The sequence below is a fragment of the Nicotiana tabacum genome, chromosome 10, assembly GCF_000715075.1.
Source record: "Nicotiana tabacum cultivar K326 chromosome 10, ASM71507v2, whole genome shotgun sequence".
NCBI classification, from domain to species: Eukaryota; Viridiplantae; Streptophyta; class Magnoliopsida; order Solanales; family Solanaceae; genus Nicotiana; species Nicotiana tabacum.
The window spans coordinates 147,653,841-147,669,905 of NC_134089.1; the positions used below are offsets into that span (position 1 = coordinate 147,653,841).

Genomic DNA, 16,065 nt, shown 5'->3' on the forward strand with positions numbered 1-16,065 from the left:
GTGAAGGGGGCTCCTACTACCTCTATCATCATTAAACCAGTAACCCAGCTTCCAATGGTGGATGTCAAGGTTGTTTCGTGGAATTATAAACAAGTGATAGTGACATACAAAGGAAAGTAAATAGAGGAAGAAGTTAATGAAACTGGAGGATTGACTCATTCTGGGAGATGTTTCACCCCAGAAGAATTAAGGAAAGCCAAGACATTCAAGGATAGCCCAATTCCAGTAAAGAAATCGGTCACCGACGAAGAGGCTGAGGAGTTCCTGAAAAAGATGAAAGTGCAGGATTATTCAATTGTGGAGCAGTTAAGGAAAATACCAGCTCAAATTTCACTTTTGTCTTTGTTGATACATTCAGATGAACATTGCAAGGTCTTAATGAAGATTTTAAATGAGGCACACGTTCCTGATAAGATCATAGTGAACCACTTGGAAAAGATAGCTGGTAGGATCTTCGAAGCAAATAGGATCATTTTCTCGGACGATGAACTTCCTATGGAGGGTACAGAACACAACCGAGCTCTTTATCTCATGGTGAAGTGTGAAGATTTTGTTGTCTCAAGGGTTTTGGTTGATAATGGCTCTAGTGCGAATATTTGTCCCCTGTCTACTTTGCAAAAACTGAAGATTGGCACCGAAAGAATCCACTTGAACAGTGTGTGTGTTCGAGGCTTTGATGGGGGAGGTAAAGATTTTGTTGGAGATATAATGCTCGAATTGTCGATAGGGCCTGTTGAGTTTACCATGGAATTCCAAGTGTTAGATGTGGTTGTCTCCTGCAATCTGTTGTTAGGCAGGCCCTGGATACATGCTGCTAAGGCAGTCCCATCTTCTCTACACCAAATGGTGAAGTTTGAATGGGGCAGACATGAAATAGTTGTGCACGGTGAAGAGGACTTGTCAGCTTGTAATGATACAATTGTTCTGTTCATCGAAGCTAAAGATGATAAGATACCTTGGGTCTATCAGACTTTCGAAATAGTGTCTGTTGAGAAAATTCCTGAAGGAAAATGCATTCTGGGTCCTAAACTATCCTCCGCGTCTGTCATGGTTGCGAATGAAATGTTGAAGAATGGTTTTGTGCCGGGCAAGGGTTTGGGCTCATCTCTGCAGGGTATTGTGCATCCAGTGCGCCCCAATGGGAATCCTGGTACATTTGGTTTGGGATTCATGCCCACAAGAAGGACGTGAAAAGGGTTAAAAATCTAAAACATAAGGTATGGTCGCTCCACAAGCCCGTCCCACACATTTCTAAATCTTTTGTCAAGCCAGGGGCCAAAAAACCTCCAACCTCCTCAATCCCAAAACCTGTGGTCGATGTTGATGAAGAGCTGATCAAGAGGTTCCAAAGTCTGTTCGAAGAGGTCAATTTGGAAGAAGTTGGTGAAGGCTCTAGTAAAGCAAATGTGCAGCTCGTTGGCCCAAACGTGAAGCTTAGAAATTGGGAAGCTACTCCTCTCCCCACCAGGAAGGAGTTTTGGTAGTTTGCTTTGTTTTCCTTTCTGTTATCTGGGTTATTCCAAGGTTGTAATCCAGATTTTTAGTTTTTGCTTGTTTTGATGCTTAAACCCTTCTATCCTTTTATTTTCAATGAAATGCAATTTTTTGTTTTTCGTTATTCTTAATAGTGTTTTATTTTGTTCTTTTTTCTTTTGTACAGTTTTTTTATGCTGGTTGCAGTGACATGACATGCATGAAGAGTTTTCAGTCGAGTCTTAAAAGCCAATCTAATTCTGAAATAACAATCCAAGAAGTAGAATATGATGATGAAATAGAATATGATGAAGAAACAGCATTTGAGGAAATCACTAAAGAGCTAAAACAATTTGAAGAAAAACCAAAGCCTAATTTGAGTGAGACCGAAGCAATCAATTTAGGGGACCAGGATGATGTTAGGGAAACCAAGATAAGTGTGCATTTAGAATCGCAAGTTAAGGAAGAAATAATCAAAACATTGTTTGAGTACAAAGATTCTTTGCACGGTCATATGACGATGTGCCGGGCCTGAGCACTGATCTGGTAGTTCATAAATTGCCAATTGATCCAGCATTCCCTCATGTCAAGAAAAAGTTGCGAAAGTTCAAGACTGATATGAGTGTGAAGATCAAAGAAGAAATCACAAAGCAGCTTACTGCAAAGGTCATTCGAGTCACTCGATATCCTACTTGGTTAGCCAATATTGTGCCAGTACCAAAGAAGGATGATAAGACCAGGGTCTGTGTTGATTACCGTGATCTTAACAAAGCAAGCTCAAAGGATTATTTTCCATTGCCGAACATTCACATTCTGATTGATAATTTTGCCAAGCATGAGATTGGGTCTTTTGTGGACTGTTACGCGAGATATCACTAGATCTTAATGGATGAGGAAGATGCAGAAAAGACAACATTCATCATGTCATGGGGAACATACTATTATCGGGTAATGCCATTTGGTTTGAAGAATGCTGGAGCAACTTACATGAGGGCGATGACCACCATATTTCATGACATGATACATAGGGAGATCGAGGTTTATGTAGATGATGTGATCATAAAGTCAAAGAAGTAGTCTGACCATGTTGAGGACCTGAGAAAGTTTTTCCAAAGGCTCCGCAGGTACAACCTCAAGCTCAATCCAGCGAAATGTGCATTTGGGGTCCCGTTGGGAAACTGCTAGGATTCGTGGTCAGTCGACGCGGTATTGAGTTAGACTTGTCGAAGATCAAAGCCATTCAAGAGTTACCGCCGGCAAAGAATAAAATAGAGGTGATGAGCCTACTTGGAAGGTTAAATTACATCAGCAGGTTCAATGCTTAGCTCACGACTACCTGTGAGCCCATCTTTAAGCTGCTGAAGAAGAATGTTGTGGTCAAGTGGACTGATGAGTGTCAAGAAGCATTTTATAAGATTAAGAGGTACCTGTCGAATCCACCTATGCCGATCCCACCAGAGCCTGGAAGACCTTTAATTCTCTATTTGACAGTCTTGGACAATTCTTACGGTTGTGTATTGGGTCAACATGACATCACGGGAAAGAAGGAGTAAGCAATCTATTATCTCAGTAAGAAGTTCACTCCCTATGAGGTTAAGTACACTCTGCTTGAGAGGACATGTTACGCCCTGACTTGGGTGGCACAAAAGTTGAAGCATTATCTGTCGTCCTACACTACTTACCTCATTTCTCGCATGGATCCTCTAAAGTATATCTTTCAGAAGCCTATGTCCACATGAAGACTTGCACAGTGGCAGATTTTGCTTACAGAGTTTGACATCATCTATGTGACTCGGACCGCGATGAAAGCCCAAGCCTTGGCCGACTACTTGGTCGAGAATCCGGTGGATGATGAATATGAGCCACTGAAGACTTATTTTCCTGATGAAGAGGTCATGTGTGTTGATGAGGTTGACCATGATGAAAAGCCAGGTTGGAAACTCTTCTTTGATGGAGCTGCTAACATGAAAGAGGTCGGAATAGGGGTTGTACTTATCTCTGAAACAGGGCAACACTACCCTGTAACAGCCCAACTTCGATTTTATTGCACCAACAACATGGCTGAGTACGAAGCATGCATTCTGGGTTTGAGGTTAGCTATAGACATGGGAGTCCAGGAAATACTGGTTCTGGGAGATTTAGATTTGTTGGTTTATCAGATTCAAGGAGAATGGGAGACTCGAGATTTGAAGTTCATACCGTACCGGAAGTGCCTGCATGATTTTTGTCAACGATTCAGATTGGTTGAATTTAGACATATTCCCAGGATTCATAACGAGATTGCTGATGCCTTGGCTACTCTGGCGTCAATGTTACATCATCCAGACAAGGCTTATGTCGACCCCGTGCATATCCAAGTTCATGATCAACATGCTTATTGTAATGTGGTAGAAGAGGAAATCGATGGTGAACCTTGGTTCCACGATATCAAGGAATACATCAGGTCGGGGGTATATCCAGTACATGCTACAAGTGACCAAAAGAGAACCATTTGACATCTGGCTAGTGGATTTTTCTTGAGTAGAGGAATCTTGTACAAGAGGACTCCGGATTTAGGACTGTTGAGGTGCATAGATGCTAAAGAAGCTTCAACTATCATAACTGAAGTGCATTCTGGAGTTTGCGGGCCGCATATGAACGGGTATGTTTTGGCAAAGAAGATACTTCGAGCAGATTATTATTGGATCACCATGGAACGGGATTGTATCAGTTTTGTTCGCAAGTGTCATCAATGCCAGGTACATGGTGATTTGATTTATTCTCCCCCATCTGAGTTACACACAATGTCTGCACCTTAGCCATTTGTTGCTTGGGGCATGGATGTTATCGGACCAATTGAGCCAGCAGTGTCAAGTGGGCATAGGTTTATTCTGGTGGCCATTGATTACTTTACCAAGTGGATCGAAGCTGTAACTTTCAAGTCCGTGACCAAGAAGGCAGTGGTGGATTTTGTTCATTCAAATATCATTTGTCGGTTCGGAATTCCCAAGGTGATCATCACAGACAATGCTGCTAATCTCAACAGTCATTTGATGAAAGAGGTATGCCAACAGTTCAAGATCATGCATCGGAACTCCACCCCGTATCGCCCCAAGGCAAATGGAGCTGTTGAGGCTGCTAACAAGAACATAAAGAAGATACTTCGTAAGATGGTTCAAGGTTCTAGGCAGTGGCATGAAAAGTTGCCTTTTGCCTTACTGGGTTATCGCACTACTGTTCGCACTTCAGTAGGTGCAAATCCCTATCTGCTGGTATATGTAATTGAGGTAGTTATACCTGCAGAAGTTGAGATCACATCCCTTCGGATCGTTGCAGAAGCTGGAATTGATGATGATGAGTGGGTCAAAACACGGCTAGAACAGTTGAGTTTGATTGATGAGAAAAAATTGGCTGTAATATGTCATGGTCAATTGTATCAGAAGAGAATGGCATACAACAAAAAGGTGCGTCCTCAGAAATTCGAAGTGGGCCAGATGGTATTGAAACGCATCCTTCCTCATCAGGTGGAAGCCAAAGGCAAGTTCGCCCCAAACTGGCAGGGGCCATTCGTTGTGACAAGAGTGTTGCCAAATGGTACTTTGTATTTAACAGACATAGAAGGCAAATGTGTAGATATGGCTATCAATTCTGATGCAGTTAAGAGGTACTATGTATGATTTCTTTGCTTACCTTCAGTTGTATTTTGTACTTGGCATATTCAAAGCTGAAATGACGAAGGCATTTTGTTCCGCTACCCAGACACTTTAATCCTTTGTTACCCCTTTTGAGCTTTATTTATTTTCTTTCATACCCCTCTTTTGAAATCAGTAGTAGAAGTAGAGAATGAAAAAAAATGATGACGAATGAGTGAAAATAAGAAAAATGAAAAAAAAAGGAAAAAAAGGAAAAAAAGAAAGAAAAGAAGAAAAAGCAAAAAAAAGAAAGAAGAAAAAGAAAGAAAAAAAGAAAAGAAAAAGGGAAACAAAAACAAACAACTTCCTTTTGAACTACGTTCGACCTGATTCCTTTTAAGGATATGTAGGCAGCCTTCCCATCAAAATAAAAATTAAAACTCCCCGGACCCAAAGAAACTGGGGCAGAAGTTTTGGTTTTTGAAAAGATCTGATTCCAAAAGTTGTAATTTTGACCCCTTTTCATCTTAAGTTAGTTTGAGCCTTCATGCCACCCTTTCTTTCTAACCCTGTCCAAAAGCCTAGATTACGGTCCAAAGAAAGACCTTCGGATCAATCTTTGAGGATGTCAGGTCAAGCAAGATAGAGGTATGATTTACATCATGGGTAACACTTTGTTCACGGGCGCAAGAGAGAAAATTTAAAATGAGAGAGTCTTATTGGTGAAAACCCTCATGGGCACCGTAAGGCGATGGTGAGCTAAGAGAAAATTTAAAATGAGAGAGTCTTATTGGCGAAAACCCTCACGGGCACCGTAAGGCGATGGTGAACTGAGAGAAAATTTAAAATGAGAGAGTCTTATTGGTGAAAACCCTCGTGGGCATCATAAGGCGATGGTGAGTTGAGAGATGAACAAATGAGAGAGGCTTGTTGGTGAAAACCCTTTGGGGCACTACAAGTCTAATGAGGCTCATAACTTTACAGAGAATTTGGATCAGTGAAAGCCCGGTTTTGAAGTATGAAGACAGGACATGAACTGAAAATATGATTGGTTGGACGGATTAGGCTGATCAATCCGAAATGCATGTCATGATCATTGGAGCTGGCTGCTTCCCTCAGATAAGTCTTCTTTTCTCATTCTTCTTCATATAGTCATCTGTGCTCAAAATTTTCCTTTGTTCCTTTTGTCAAAAATCATTTCACTTTGCTATTTGAGTCTATTTTTATGGGTCTCTTTTGAGTCATCCCTTGTTGAACAATCAGGAAAGGATTTCAAAGCCTACTACCAACTTCTAAATTGCACAAAGCGGAGTCCGGCCAGGCACATCACAATTGACTTGATTTAGAATAAGCAGTATGGTGATAACTGAGGTTCAGGCAATCAAGTGAATCTTGAATTTTGAGAAAATACAAGGATTCAACAACTTTCAAAATGAAAAACAATGCAACAAGTGAGTGTGAGAGATTCAGGTCATGCAGAGGTTTGGTGGTCCAGTTCTAGTCAAAAGGTCAAACAACATCTTACTATCCCGAAGCAGCTAATCAGAATGAAGCATGGCAGTGGCGGAAGCAGACACTTAGCAAGGATGCCACAAACTAACCACCACGTTTTTAAACTAACAAGATTTTATTTGTCAGAAATAGGGGCAAGAAAATTTTTAAATCCACAGGGACCTTCCATGGAAAAGCATGGTTCAGGGAGCAAGAAATTCTATTCAGAATCCTCAAACATGAGAGCATGGCTCAGGTAAGTTCGTACTCAGTTCTCAGGACCCTCCAGGATAATGGGATCTAATTTAAAAATTTTAGGACCCTCCTGGATAATGGGATTTAGTTTTTAAATTTTCAGGACCCTCCTGGATAATGGGATTTAATTTAAAATTTTCAGGACCCTCCTGGATAATAGGATTTAATTTTTAAGTTTTCAGGACCCTCCTAGATAATGAGATTTAGTTTTTAAATTTTCAGGACCCTCCTGGATAATGGAATTTAATTTAAAATTTTCAGGACCCTCCTGGATAATGGGATTTAATTTAAAATTTTCAGGACCCTCCTGGATAATGGGATTTAGTTTTAAATTCTCAGGACCCTCCTGGATAATGAGATTTAATTTAAAGTTTTCAGGACCCTCCTAGATAATGAGATTTAGTTTTAAATTCTCAGGACCCTCCTGGATAATGGGATTTAATTTAAAATTTTCAAGACCCTCATGGATAATGGGATTTAGTTTCAAATTCTTAGGACCCTCCTGGATAATGAGATTTAATTTAAAATTTTCAAGACCCTCCTGTATAATGGGATTTAGTTTTTAAATTTTCAGGACCCTCTTGGATAATGAGATTTAGTTTTAAATTCTCAGGACCCTCCTGGATAATGGGATTTAATTTAAAATTTTCAGGACCCTCCTGGATAATGGGATTTAGTTTTAAATACTCAGGACCCTTGTAGAAAATGGGATTTAATTTAAAATTTTCAGGACTCTCCTGGATAATGGGATTTAGTTTTTAAAATTCTCAGGACCCTTCTAGATAATGAGATTTAGTTTTTAAAATTCTCAGGACCCTCCTGGATAATGGGATTTAATTTAAAATTTTCAGGACCATCCTGGATAATGGGATTTAGTTTTGAAATTTTCAGGACCCTTCTGGATAATGAGATTTAGTTTTTAAATTTTCAGGACCCTCATGGATAATGGGATTTAGTTTTAAATTCTCAGGACCCTACTGGATAATGGGATTTAGTTTTAAATTCTCAGGACCCTCCTAGATAATGAGATTTAATTTAAAATTTCCAGGACCCTCCTGGATAATGGGATTTAATTTAAAATTTTCAGGACCCTCCTGGATAATGGGATTTAGTTTTTAAATTTTCAGGAACCTCCTAGATAATGGAATTTAGTTTTTAAATTTTCAGGACCCTCTTGGATAATGGGATTTAGTTTTAAATTCTCAGGATCCTCCTGGATAATGGGATTTAGCTTTTGAATTCTTAGAGCTCTATAGGTAACATGATCCGATTAACACTCACAAATATGCTCAGATCTCAAACTGGGGCAGAAAAATTTCTTTTATTTTGTCTGTTTTGTTGCAATATCAAGTGCCCACCTGGATAACGAGGGAATACAATTCAAGTTTTAGTAATCCGGCGCACACCTGGATAACGAGGGAATACAATTCAAGTTTCTGGTAATCTGGTACCCACCTGGATAACGAGAGAATACCGTTTTGAGTTTTAGTAATCAGGCGCCCACCTGGATAACGAGGGAATACAATTCAAGTTTCTGGTAATCAGGACCCACCTGGATAACGAGGGAATACAGTTTCGAGTTTTGGTAATTAGGCGCCCACCTGGATAATGAGGGAATACAGTTCAATCTGTTGGTAATCAGGCGTCCACCTGGAGAACAAGGGAATTCATTTCAGACTTACTTCAATTTGCAAATTTAAGAAGCATCAGAAGCCCGTCTGAAGAACATGGTCCACTTTTCAATCTCATGTTGAAGATCAAATAGAGATTCAAGGAAGATTCAATACAAGAAGTAGATAGGATCTTGTATTTTCTTTCACTTTGCTGTAATTTTTCCTTTTATTTTTGATGTAATGGCAGGAACCGCGGACCAGAACCTCGATGGCACTTCACTCGACTCTCCACCTCGGTACTCCATCATCCTTATCACTTCTGAACTACACGTGGTCTGATTCATTTATAGCCAAGGATATGTAGGTAGCTCAGATACCAGGGCTCGGTCACAATCCTTTTAGCCACCTTTATTTTCTTTTGAATAAGCGTCGGGTCATAAATCAATTACGTTGCTTATTGTTCTTTGCTCCAAAAACTCTTCGTGTTTCCAAGCAAAGAGGGCCAGCTGTAAGCACGTAATTTTTGAACCGCGCAAATTTTAAAGTTAGTTTTAGTATTTTAATATTTTTTAAAATATTTACTTGATTTTATTTTAATATAATTTTAATCTTTTTACTTTTAGTCCTAAGACATAAAAAAACATAAAGTAGTTTTATTTCTCGTGTTTATCGCTTTTCTATATTTTTATCTTTAGTTTAAAATCAATTAGTATATTTTTATTCATGGTATCTTAATTTTATCATGACTTTAGCCTATTTTCTTTACTTTTTACTTTATTGTTATAACATTTAAAAATACAAAAAAGTAGTTTCATTTTAAAATTTTGTTTATTTACTTAACTAAGTTTAATTAATATTTTGGTAAGATTTTTTAGTTTGTCTTTGTCCAACAAGAAAATTTGTTGGCCCAAAGGTGTGAGTCCATTTCTTTTAACTTAAACCCAATTATTCTTAGCCCATTCTTCCCAACTCATTAGCCCATTTATGTGCATAATTTAATCTTAGCCATCTATTTCTTTCTAATCCAATGGCCATCATCCCTTCTCACCTTCATATAAAATACCCAGTTATTGAAACACTAACCCAAGTTTTCAATTCCTAGTCTTGAACCAAAAAAGGAACCAGCCGCCAGTCCACCCCCCGTCGTCGGATCTCTCACGCCGCTGACCAGCCACGCAGCCGCTGCCCTCCTCCGAATGACCAGTCACTCCATCCCCTGAACACTCCAGTAGTAGAACCGTTACAGTCGCCTAACTCAGGACCTCCCATGACCGCGCCACCCCTTTGAAACTCCATCTCCGCCGCCAAACTAAGAAGAAATGGCAGATCAACAGTATTGTACCTCTCGTGTTTGGCCTGAACATGATCCCATAGCTATGTAGTTCTCTCGTAGATGGAGATACTTATGGCAGTATACAACTGGCCGCCGTCGAGATCTATTCGAGGTTCAGTTCGCTTATTTTTTTCCTAGTTTGGTCATCGTGTTGAATTCCGGTTCATCAATCTACTATTAAGAGAAATTTTGCTCGCTTGAAGGTCTATTCTTTTCCTCTATCTCATCAGTTTGTTCAATATATTTTGGAAGTTTGTTCAGTTTGTTTGTGATGATGAAATTCATGCCGAGTATGAAATTGTCCTCTCAATACATAGAATTGAGCTTTGTTTGGAGTTTGAATGATTGGCTGCTGGGTTAGTTAAAGTAATTAAGTAAAATGACATTAGTGACATGAATTAAAAGTACTGCATCTAGTAGTAGGGTTGGGAACTTGAGATTAAAAAATGCAATTTGTATGTGTTGTACTCCTTGTCACATTTTTACCTTCTTATTTCTATTTATCCGCTAGTAGTATGCTTAAGCCGACAACACTTGGGTAGGCAAGCCTTAGGATTTTGTAGTTTTGAGGCGAGAGGTCGTTCCCGTAGTTAAGTTTATCCGGGGAATGCCCCGAGGGATTTGTATATATTTTATTTCAGGGGTATGCCCCGAAGTGAATGTAATTGGAGGCCGTGGTGAACATAGTAGAAGAAGTAGCGTAGGATAATTTAGGACTTTATTTTTTCTTCTTTTAAGTTTCTTTTATTTAGGTGGGGACGACCTCGAGCCTCTTGTGTGTTTATTTTCCTTTTTCTATGTTTTCTATCTCAATTGAATATTTTGAAAGCAAACTTGATCGAGTACGCAACCATACTAGCTACGGGACTTGGGGAGTGCCTAACACCTTCTCCCCGAGTGAAATGAACCCCCTTACCCGAATCTCCGGTGCAGACTTAGTTTTGGAGTCTAAAATATTTTAAAAGGGAAAATCATTTTAAAAACGGTGACCTGACAAACCGAAATCAAATGTCAGGTGGCGACTCTGAGTTGTTTCCTTTTAAACACAATTTTGTCACTTTCTAACTGGAAAACCCTTTTCAAGCTTTACTAAATACTTTTATTTATTTAAGAGAGTTAGTAGAAGTTGGTTAAAAAAGGGGGGTGTGACACTAATTATTCAGAGAAACATAAAAATAACTAAGTTTGGCGGAAGAAAGATGAAATTTGATGAACTCCAACCTCCACAGCAGCTCTTTGCTCTCCAAAATCAACTTTCCTCTCAAAAACGAGTTTAAGAACTATTTATAGATGTAAGGTCAAAGTACTCAAGTTCAAAATCAACAAGGAAACAAATTCTCTTGGGTAGGAGCATCTGGCGATTCCTGCTCTGGGCCAAGATTGGGACCTCACTAGGCAAGGTGAGGGGCGCGGTGGTGGAACTCGCTAGGCGAGGTGGGGCGTGAGGTTGAGCTCTCCCTGGCCAAGTGGAGCTAGCGCAGTCTAGGGCCTGGTCTCCTCTGTGCCATGCGTCGATTTTTCTTTCGTGCTCTATTCTTTTCAACAGCATTATGTGTAACTTTCATTCCACTTTGCGTTCAAATGGTCATACACATAAAATTGACTCAATTAAGCTCAAACGTCGCACTTGTTATTATTAAAATACCAAATTAAAAGGTAAGTAATGTACTAAAAATATAAAATTATAGCTAAATATCAAATATATACTTTTTTTTATGTAAATTTCCCCAGACAGAGGTCTGGGTGTTGTATTGCAAAAAAGATCAGTGAGGGGGACTATACCTTACCTCAGAACTAAATACAACATGGTGATTCCTATCACCCAAAAAGGACAGCAGATTATTCTACCAATCTACTGCCATACCTATATATACATCATATTCAACTAACAAAAAAATTGTTCTTCTCATATTTTGTTCTGATACTAGGCATTTGCCACTTATCTATAATGAAGGCGCCTTTAGCTTCTTTTGGGAGATGTTCGAAGAATTGTCAAATCAAATTTGTGCCAGAGATGGAGGCTGTTTTGGCTAAAGCATCAGCAACCTGATTGTCTTCTCTAAAACAGTGATGGACTGTTGCATTTGCATACTGGACCAAACTTGTAATTCTCTCCACCACCATCTTTAGCTTCATGTTCTTGTTTCCATCTTGATTGACCATGATTACTATGATATTTGAGTCAAGTTCGAGAACAAAATTAGTGAAACCGAACTGGTTACACCATTTTCCTCCGAACTCAGTAGCTCGAGCTTCAGCCATGTTATGACTGTCACAGTCAATCCACATTGCGAATGCCATGATACAATTTCCCTCCTCGTCTCTGTTGTTTCCTCCTATACTAGCTTTCCCACTTTCCTTGATGTAACTTCCATCTGTGTTAATTTTGACCTTGCCATGGGGCGGAGGATGCCACTGAATTTGCCTCCATGTTTGGACAGGTTTCAATCTTTCAATTTTGTAGCAAAGGGAAGGCCAGTGGTGTGGGGTCTCCATTTGGCATGAGCTTGGTTACCATGGATTTGAGATTCCATATCACCTGATGTTTCATGACATTGTGATGAAATTTCCTTTGTGTGCCATATCTACTTGAACTTCTTTATTTCCAGATTTTCCAGCAAATAAGAGTTGGTGCAGCTTATAGAACCAGGCCATGGATTTTATTCTTTGTTTTTGCATCCCACCAATTCTTGAAGATTGCCACAATAGGTGCATTTGGGTGAATAATACCCAAAGAGCTGCCAATATTCTTCCAAATGTGCTTTGCAGCTTCACTTTCCACGAAAACATGTTGCATGGATTCCACCTATGGGACACTACAACAAGAACATCTCGAAACAATATTAGTACCAAACTTACTAATCATGTCATCAAAAGGTAATTTTCTTTTCATAATTCTCCAAGTTAGAAAGGACATTTTAAAAGGGATTGCCTGATGCCAAACATTCTTTAAAAAATTATTTTTTGTTTTTTTATGTCTAATTAAATGCCATGCTGAATTATTTGAGAACTTTCCATCATCCGACTAGGTCCAAATAGGGAAATCATCTTCTGCGTCATTACCAATATCAATTCTACAAATAAAATCAGTGATGTGAGAAGGAAGAACCTGGTTTAACCTGTTGATGTCCTATTGCCCATTTTGTTAAGAATTCCTTCACCTGAGTTTTGGCCGATTTCCTGATGCCTTGGACCTGATGGGCAAGTGGACCATCACCCGTCCAATTATCCCACCAAAAGCTTGAGGAGCCATTTTGAATGCTCCATTTGATGTGAAATTCCACCTTTTGTCTGGTCTTTAATATGTTTTGCCAACCATGGGAGTCAGCCGAAACCATGGATTTACTTACCGGGTGAGATCTTGTGCAATATTTGGCCCTGAGAAAGGTGGCCCATAGAGAGTTCTGTGTTCTAAACCTCCACCATCTCTTAATACTAAAAGTATCAATAACATCTTTCATTTTCTTAATTCCAATGCCACCTTCATCTTTGGGAAGACACATATTATGCCAAGAACTCCAATGATATTTGTTTGACCCATCTGTCGACCCCCAGAAGAAGTTTGCAAAATATTTTTCCATGAGTAATAGTGCCTTTCGGAGGACTCATGGCAGATAGAGTGTAAGTGGGGAGGGACTATAATACATGCTTGATAAGTGTGATTTCCCCCCCTGGAGATAGAATTTTACCTTGCCAACCATTGATCCTTTTAACAATCTTCGCTAACATTTCATCAAATAAGACTGTGTTTTTCCTTCCATGATAGATTGGACATCCCAGATAATTGAAAGGAAACTTTTTATCTATGAACCCTGATGCTTGCCTTATTTTATTGATCCTGGAGGCAGAGGTATTAGGAGAAGTGATGAAATAACTCTTGTCATTATTGACTTTTTTCCCTGAAGCCTTTTCATATCTCCTGATTTGTTTCTTGATAAGCTTGATGAATTTGTTGTTACCCCGGCAGAATATGACAATGGAATCAGTATATGCAAGATGATTGATCTTTGGACCTCTGTTATTCATGTTGAAAGGAGTAGAGATTTCACAGCTGATGAGATTATTCAACGACCTGGATAACACTTCAGCACTAATAATGAACAAAGAATAAGACAGTGGATCTCCCTGTTTCAAGCCATGAGATGAGGTAAAGAAACTTCTTCTATTACCATTAATAATAATAGAGTACCAGACTCCATTAACCAGACCCCAAATGATGTCAATCCATTCCTCCGAGAATCCAAATTTCCTCAAAACTGACATGATAAAGCTCCAGGACATTCTATCGTATGCTTTCTCCATATCCAATTTGATAATAACATTTCCCCCACAGTTTTTATTCTTGATGTTCTGCGTGATCTCCTGTGCTAGCAAAATGTTTTACGTAATGGATCTTCCTTTGACAAACCCACTTTGGTTCTCTGAAATGATTCTATGAAGCATAGGATTTAGCCTTCTCGAAAGAATTTTGGATATGATCTTGGTGATGAAATTGCTTAGATTGATGGTTCTAAGTTCTGAGAAGTTAGTGGGAGATTCTACTTTGGGAAGTAAAACCAGGCAAGTGTGTGAGAAGAACTTGGTTAGTCTCTTTCCATTGAAAATTTCTTGCACGAAGTTAGTGATATCCTCTTTGATTATATCCCAACATTTCTGAAAAAAGGTGTCGATAAAGCCATCTGGACCAGCTGCACTATTAGCTCCCATATCAAAAACAGCATCCCTGATTTCCTCTGTGTTAGGTATGGAAGTCAGGGCAATGTTGTCTTCTTCTGTGATAATCCTGGGGATGCATTCCAGTATATCCTTATCATTGGATTGATGCTTGATGTTGAATCTCGTGTAGAAGTGTCTAATTGCAGCTTTTGCAATGTTATCATCACCTTCCACCCATCTGTCTCTATGATCTTTGATCTTGTGAAGTTGTAGCCTTCTTCTTCTTTCTCTGATTAGGCTATGGAAATACTTGGTATTTGAATCACCTTCTTCGAACCACTTGATGTTTCTTTCTGTTTAAGAATAGAGTCTTGCATGGTCATCCATTTGATGTATTCGGCTTGCCCTCGATTAAGCTCCTCTCTAGATAGGTTAGTATTATTTTGTAGATCAAGTTCTTCAAGGGCATTTATTTTGGCTTCCCAGTGATGAACATGCTCATATACATTTCCAATCTCCTTCTTCGACCATTATGTAAGCCTTTTACTAAGCTTTTTAAGCTTATGTTGAAGTATCCACAAGGCATTCCCACTAATATTAGAGTTCCACACATCTTCTACCAGGTTCTTGAAGGAAGGTTGCTCCGTCTAGAAATCCAAGAATTTGAAGTACTTAATACTATTGTTGTTTGTGTTATAGCATTTGAGAAGTAAAGGCCTATGATCAGAACCAGTTCTTGGAAGATGCTTGACAACATTATTTTGCATAATCTGGCACCACAAGTCATTAACAAAGACTCAATCAAGCCTCTTCCAAATTCTTCTTCTAGCTTCCCAATTATTGCACCAAGTGAATTTAGGCCCAACATAACCCAAATCCTTAGCTTTACAGTTGTCCATATATGAGCTGAAATCTAAACCTTTATACATTCTGTGAGGTCGACCACCCTGTTTCTTTGCCGGATCCAAAATAACATTGAAGTCACCTCCAATGCACCACGGGCCATCAATCATCATGTACCATTGAAGCACGTAATGTATTTCCTGGGAGAGGATAACTATCTGACAAAGATGAAAGGAACTGGATTTAATGATAACAATTCATTTAATTCCTTTTCCTAAACAACAATTATAGTTACACTTAATATAGTTTATTTGGTTACGAACTAGTAGTATTTATGTGTAATTATCTTATAATAATTTGATAATGTACATAATTTTTTTTAATGGAGAAGTGATTTGATTCTTCTGGATAGCCCAAACATTTGAATGCTTTGAGTGATGGGGCTTAGCACACACCTTTCTGAGAAGCGATTTCATTCTTGGATAATCTACGCGGTGTGCCCGTTAAAATATCAATTAACACCGCATACAATTAAAATATTTATTTTACTATGTATACCTGCTTAATAATTTTTTTACCATGTATATATAACTACTGTATTCCAAAATAGAATACTATATATTCCAAAATAGAATACTGTAGTATATTTCGTTTTGATATTGTATTTCAAATTAGAATAATGTAGCATATTTAGTTTGATATTATATTCCAAATTAGAAAATTATCGTATGTTTGGCTCGGATACTGTAGTATGTTTGGTTTGAATATTGTATTCCAAATTAGAATATTG

General features: G+C 38.7%; 1 protein-coding gene across 1 annotated transcript; it reads right to left on the bottom strand.

The window, feature by feature from the left end:
- Positions 1 to 11,768: 11,768 nt before the first annotated feature.
- On the bottom strand, positions 11,769 to 12,272 carry LOC142165450 (uncharacterized). Its single transcript, XM_075224002.1, has one exon. The coding sequence runs from the start codon at positions 12,270 to 12,272 to the stop codon at positions 11,769 to 11,771; it is 504 nt and encodes a 167-aa protein (XP_075080103.1).
- Positions 12,273 to 16,065: the final 3,793 nt, after the last annotated feature.

Coding starts and splice junctions, on each gene's coding strand:
- LOC142165450 (XM_075224002.1), bottom strand. CDS start 12,272: ATGGAGACCCCACACCACTGGCCTTCCCTTTGCTACAAAATTGAAAGA.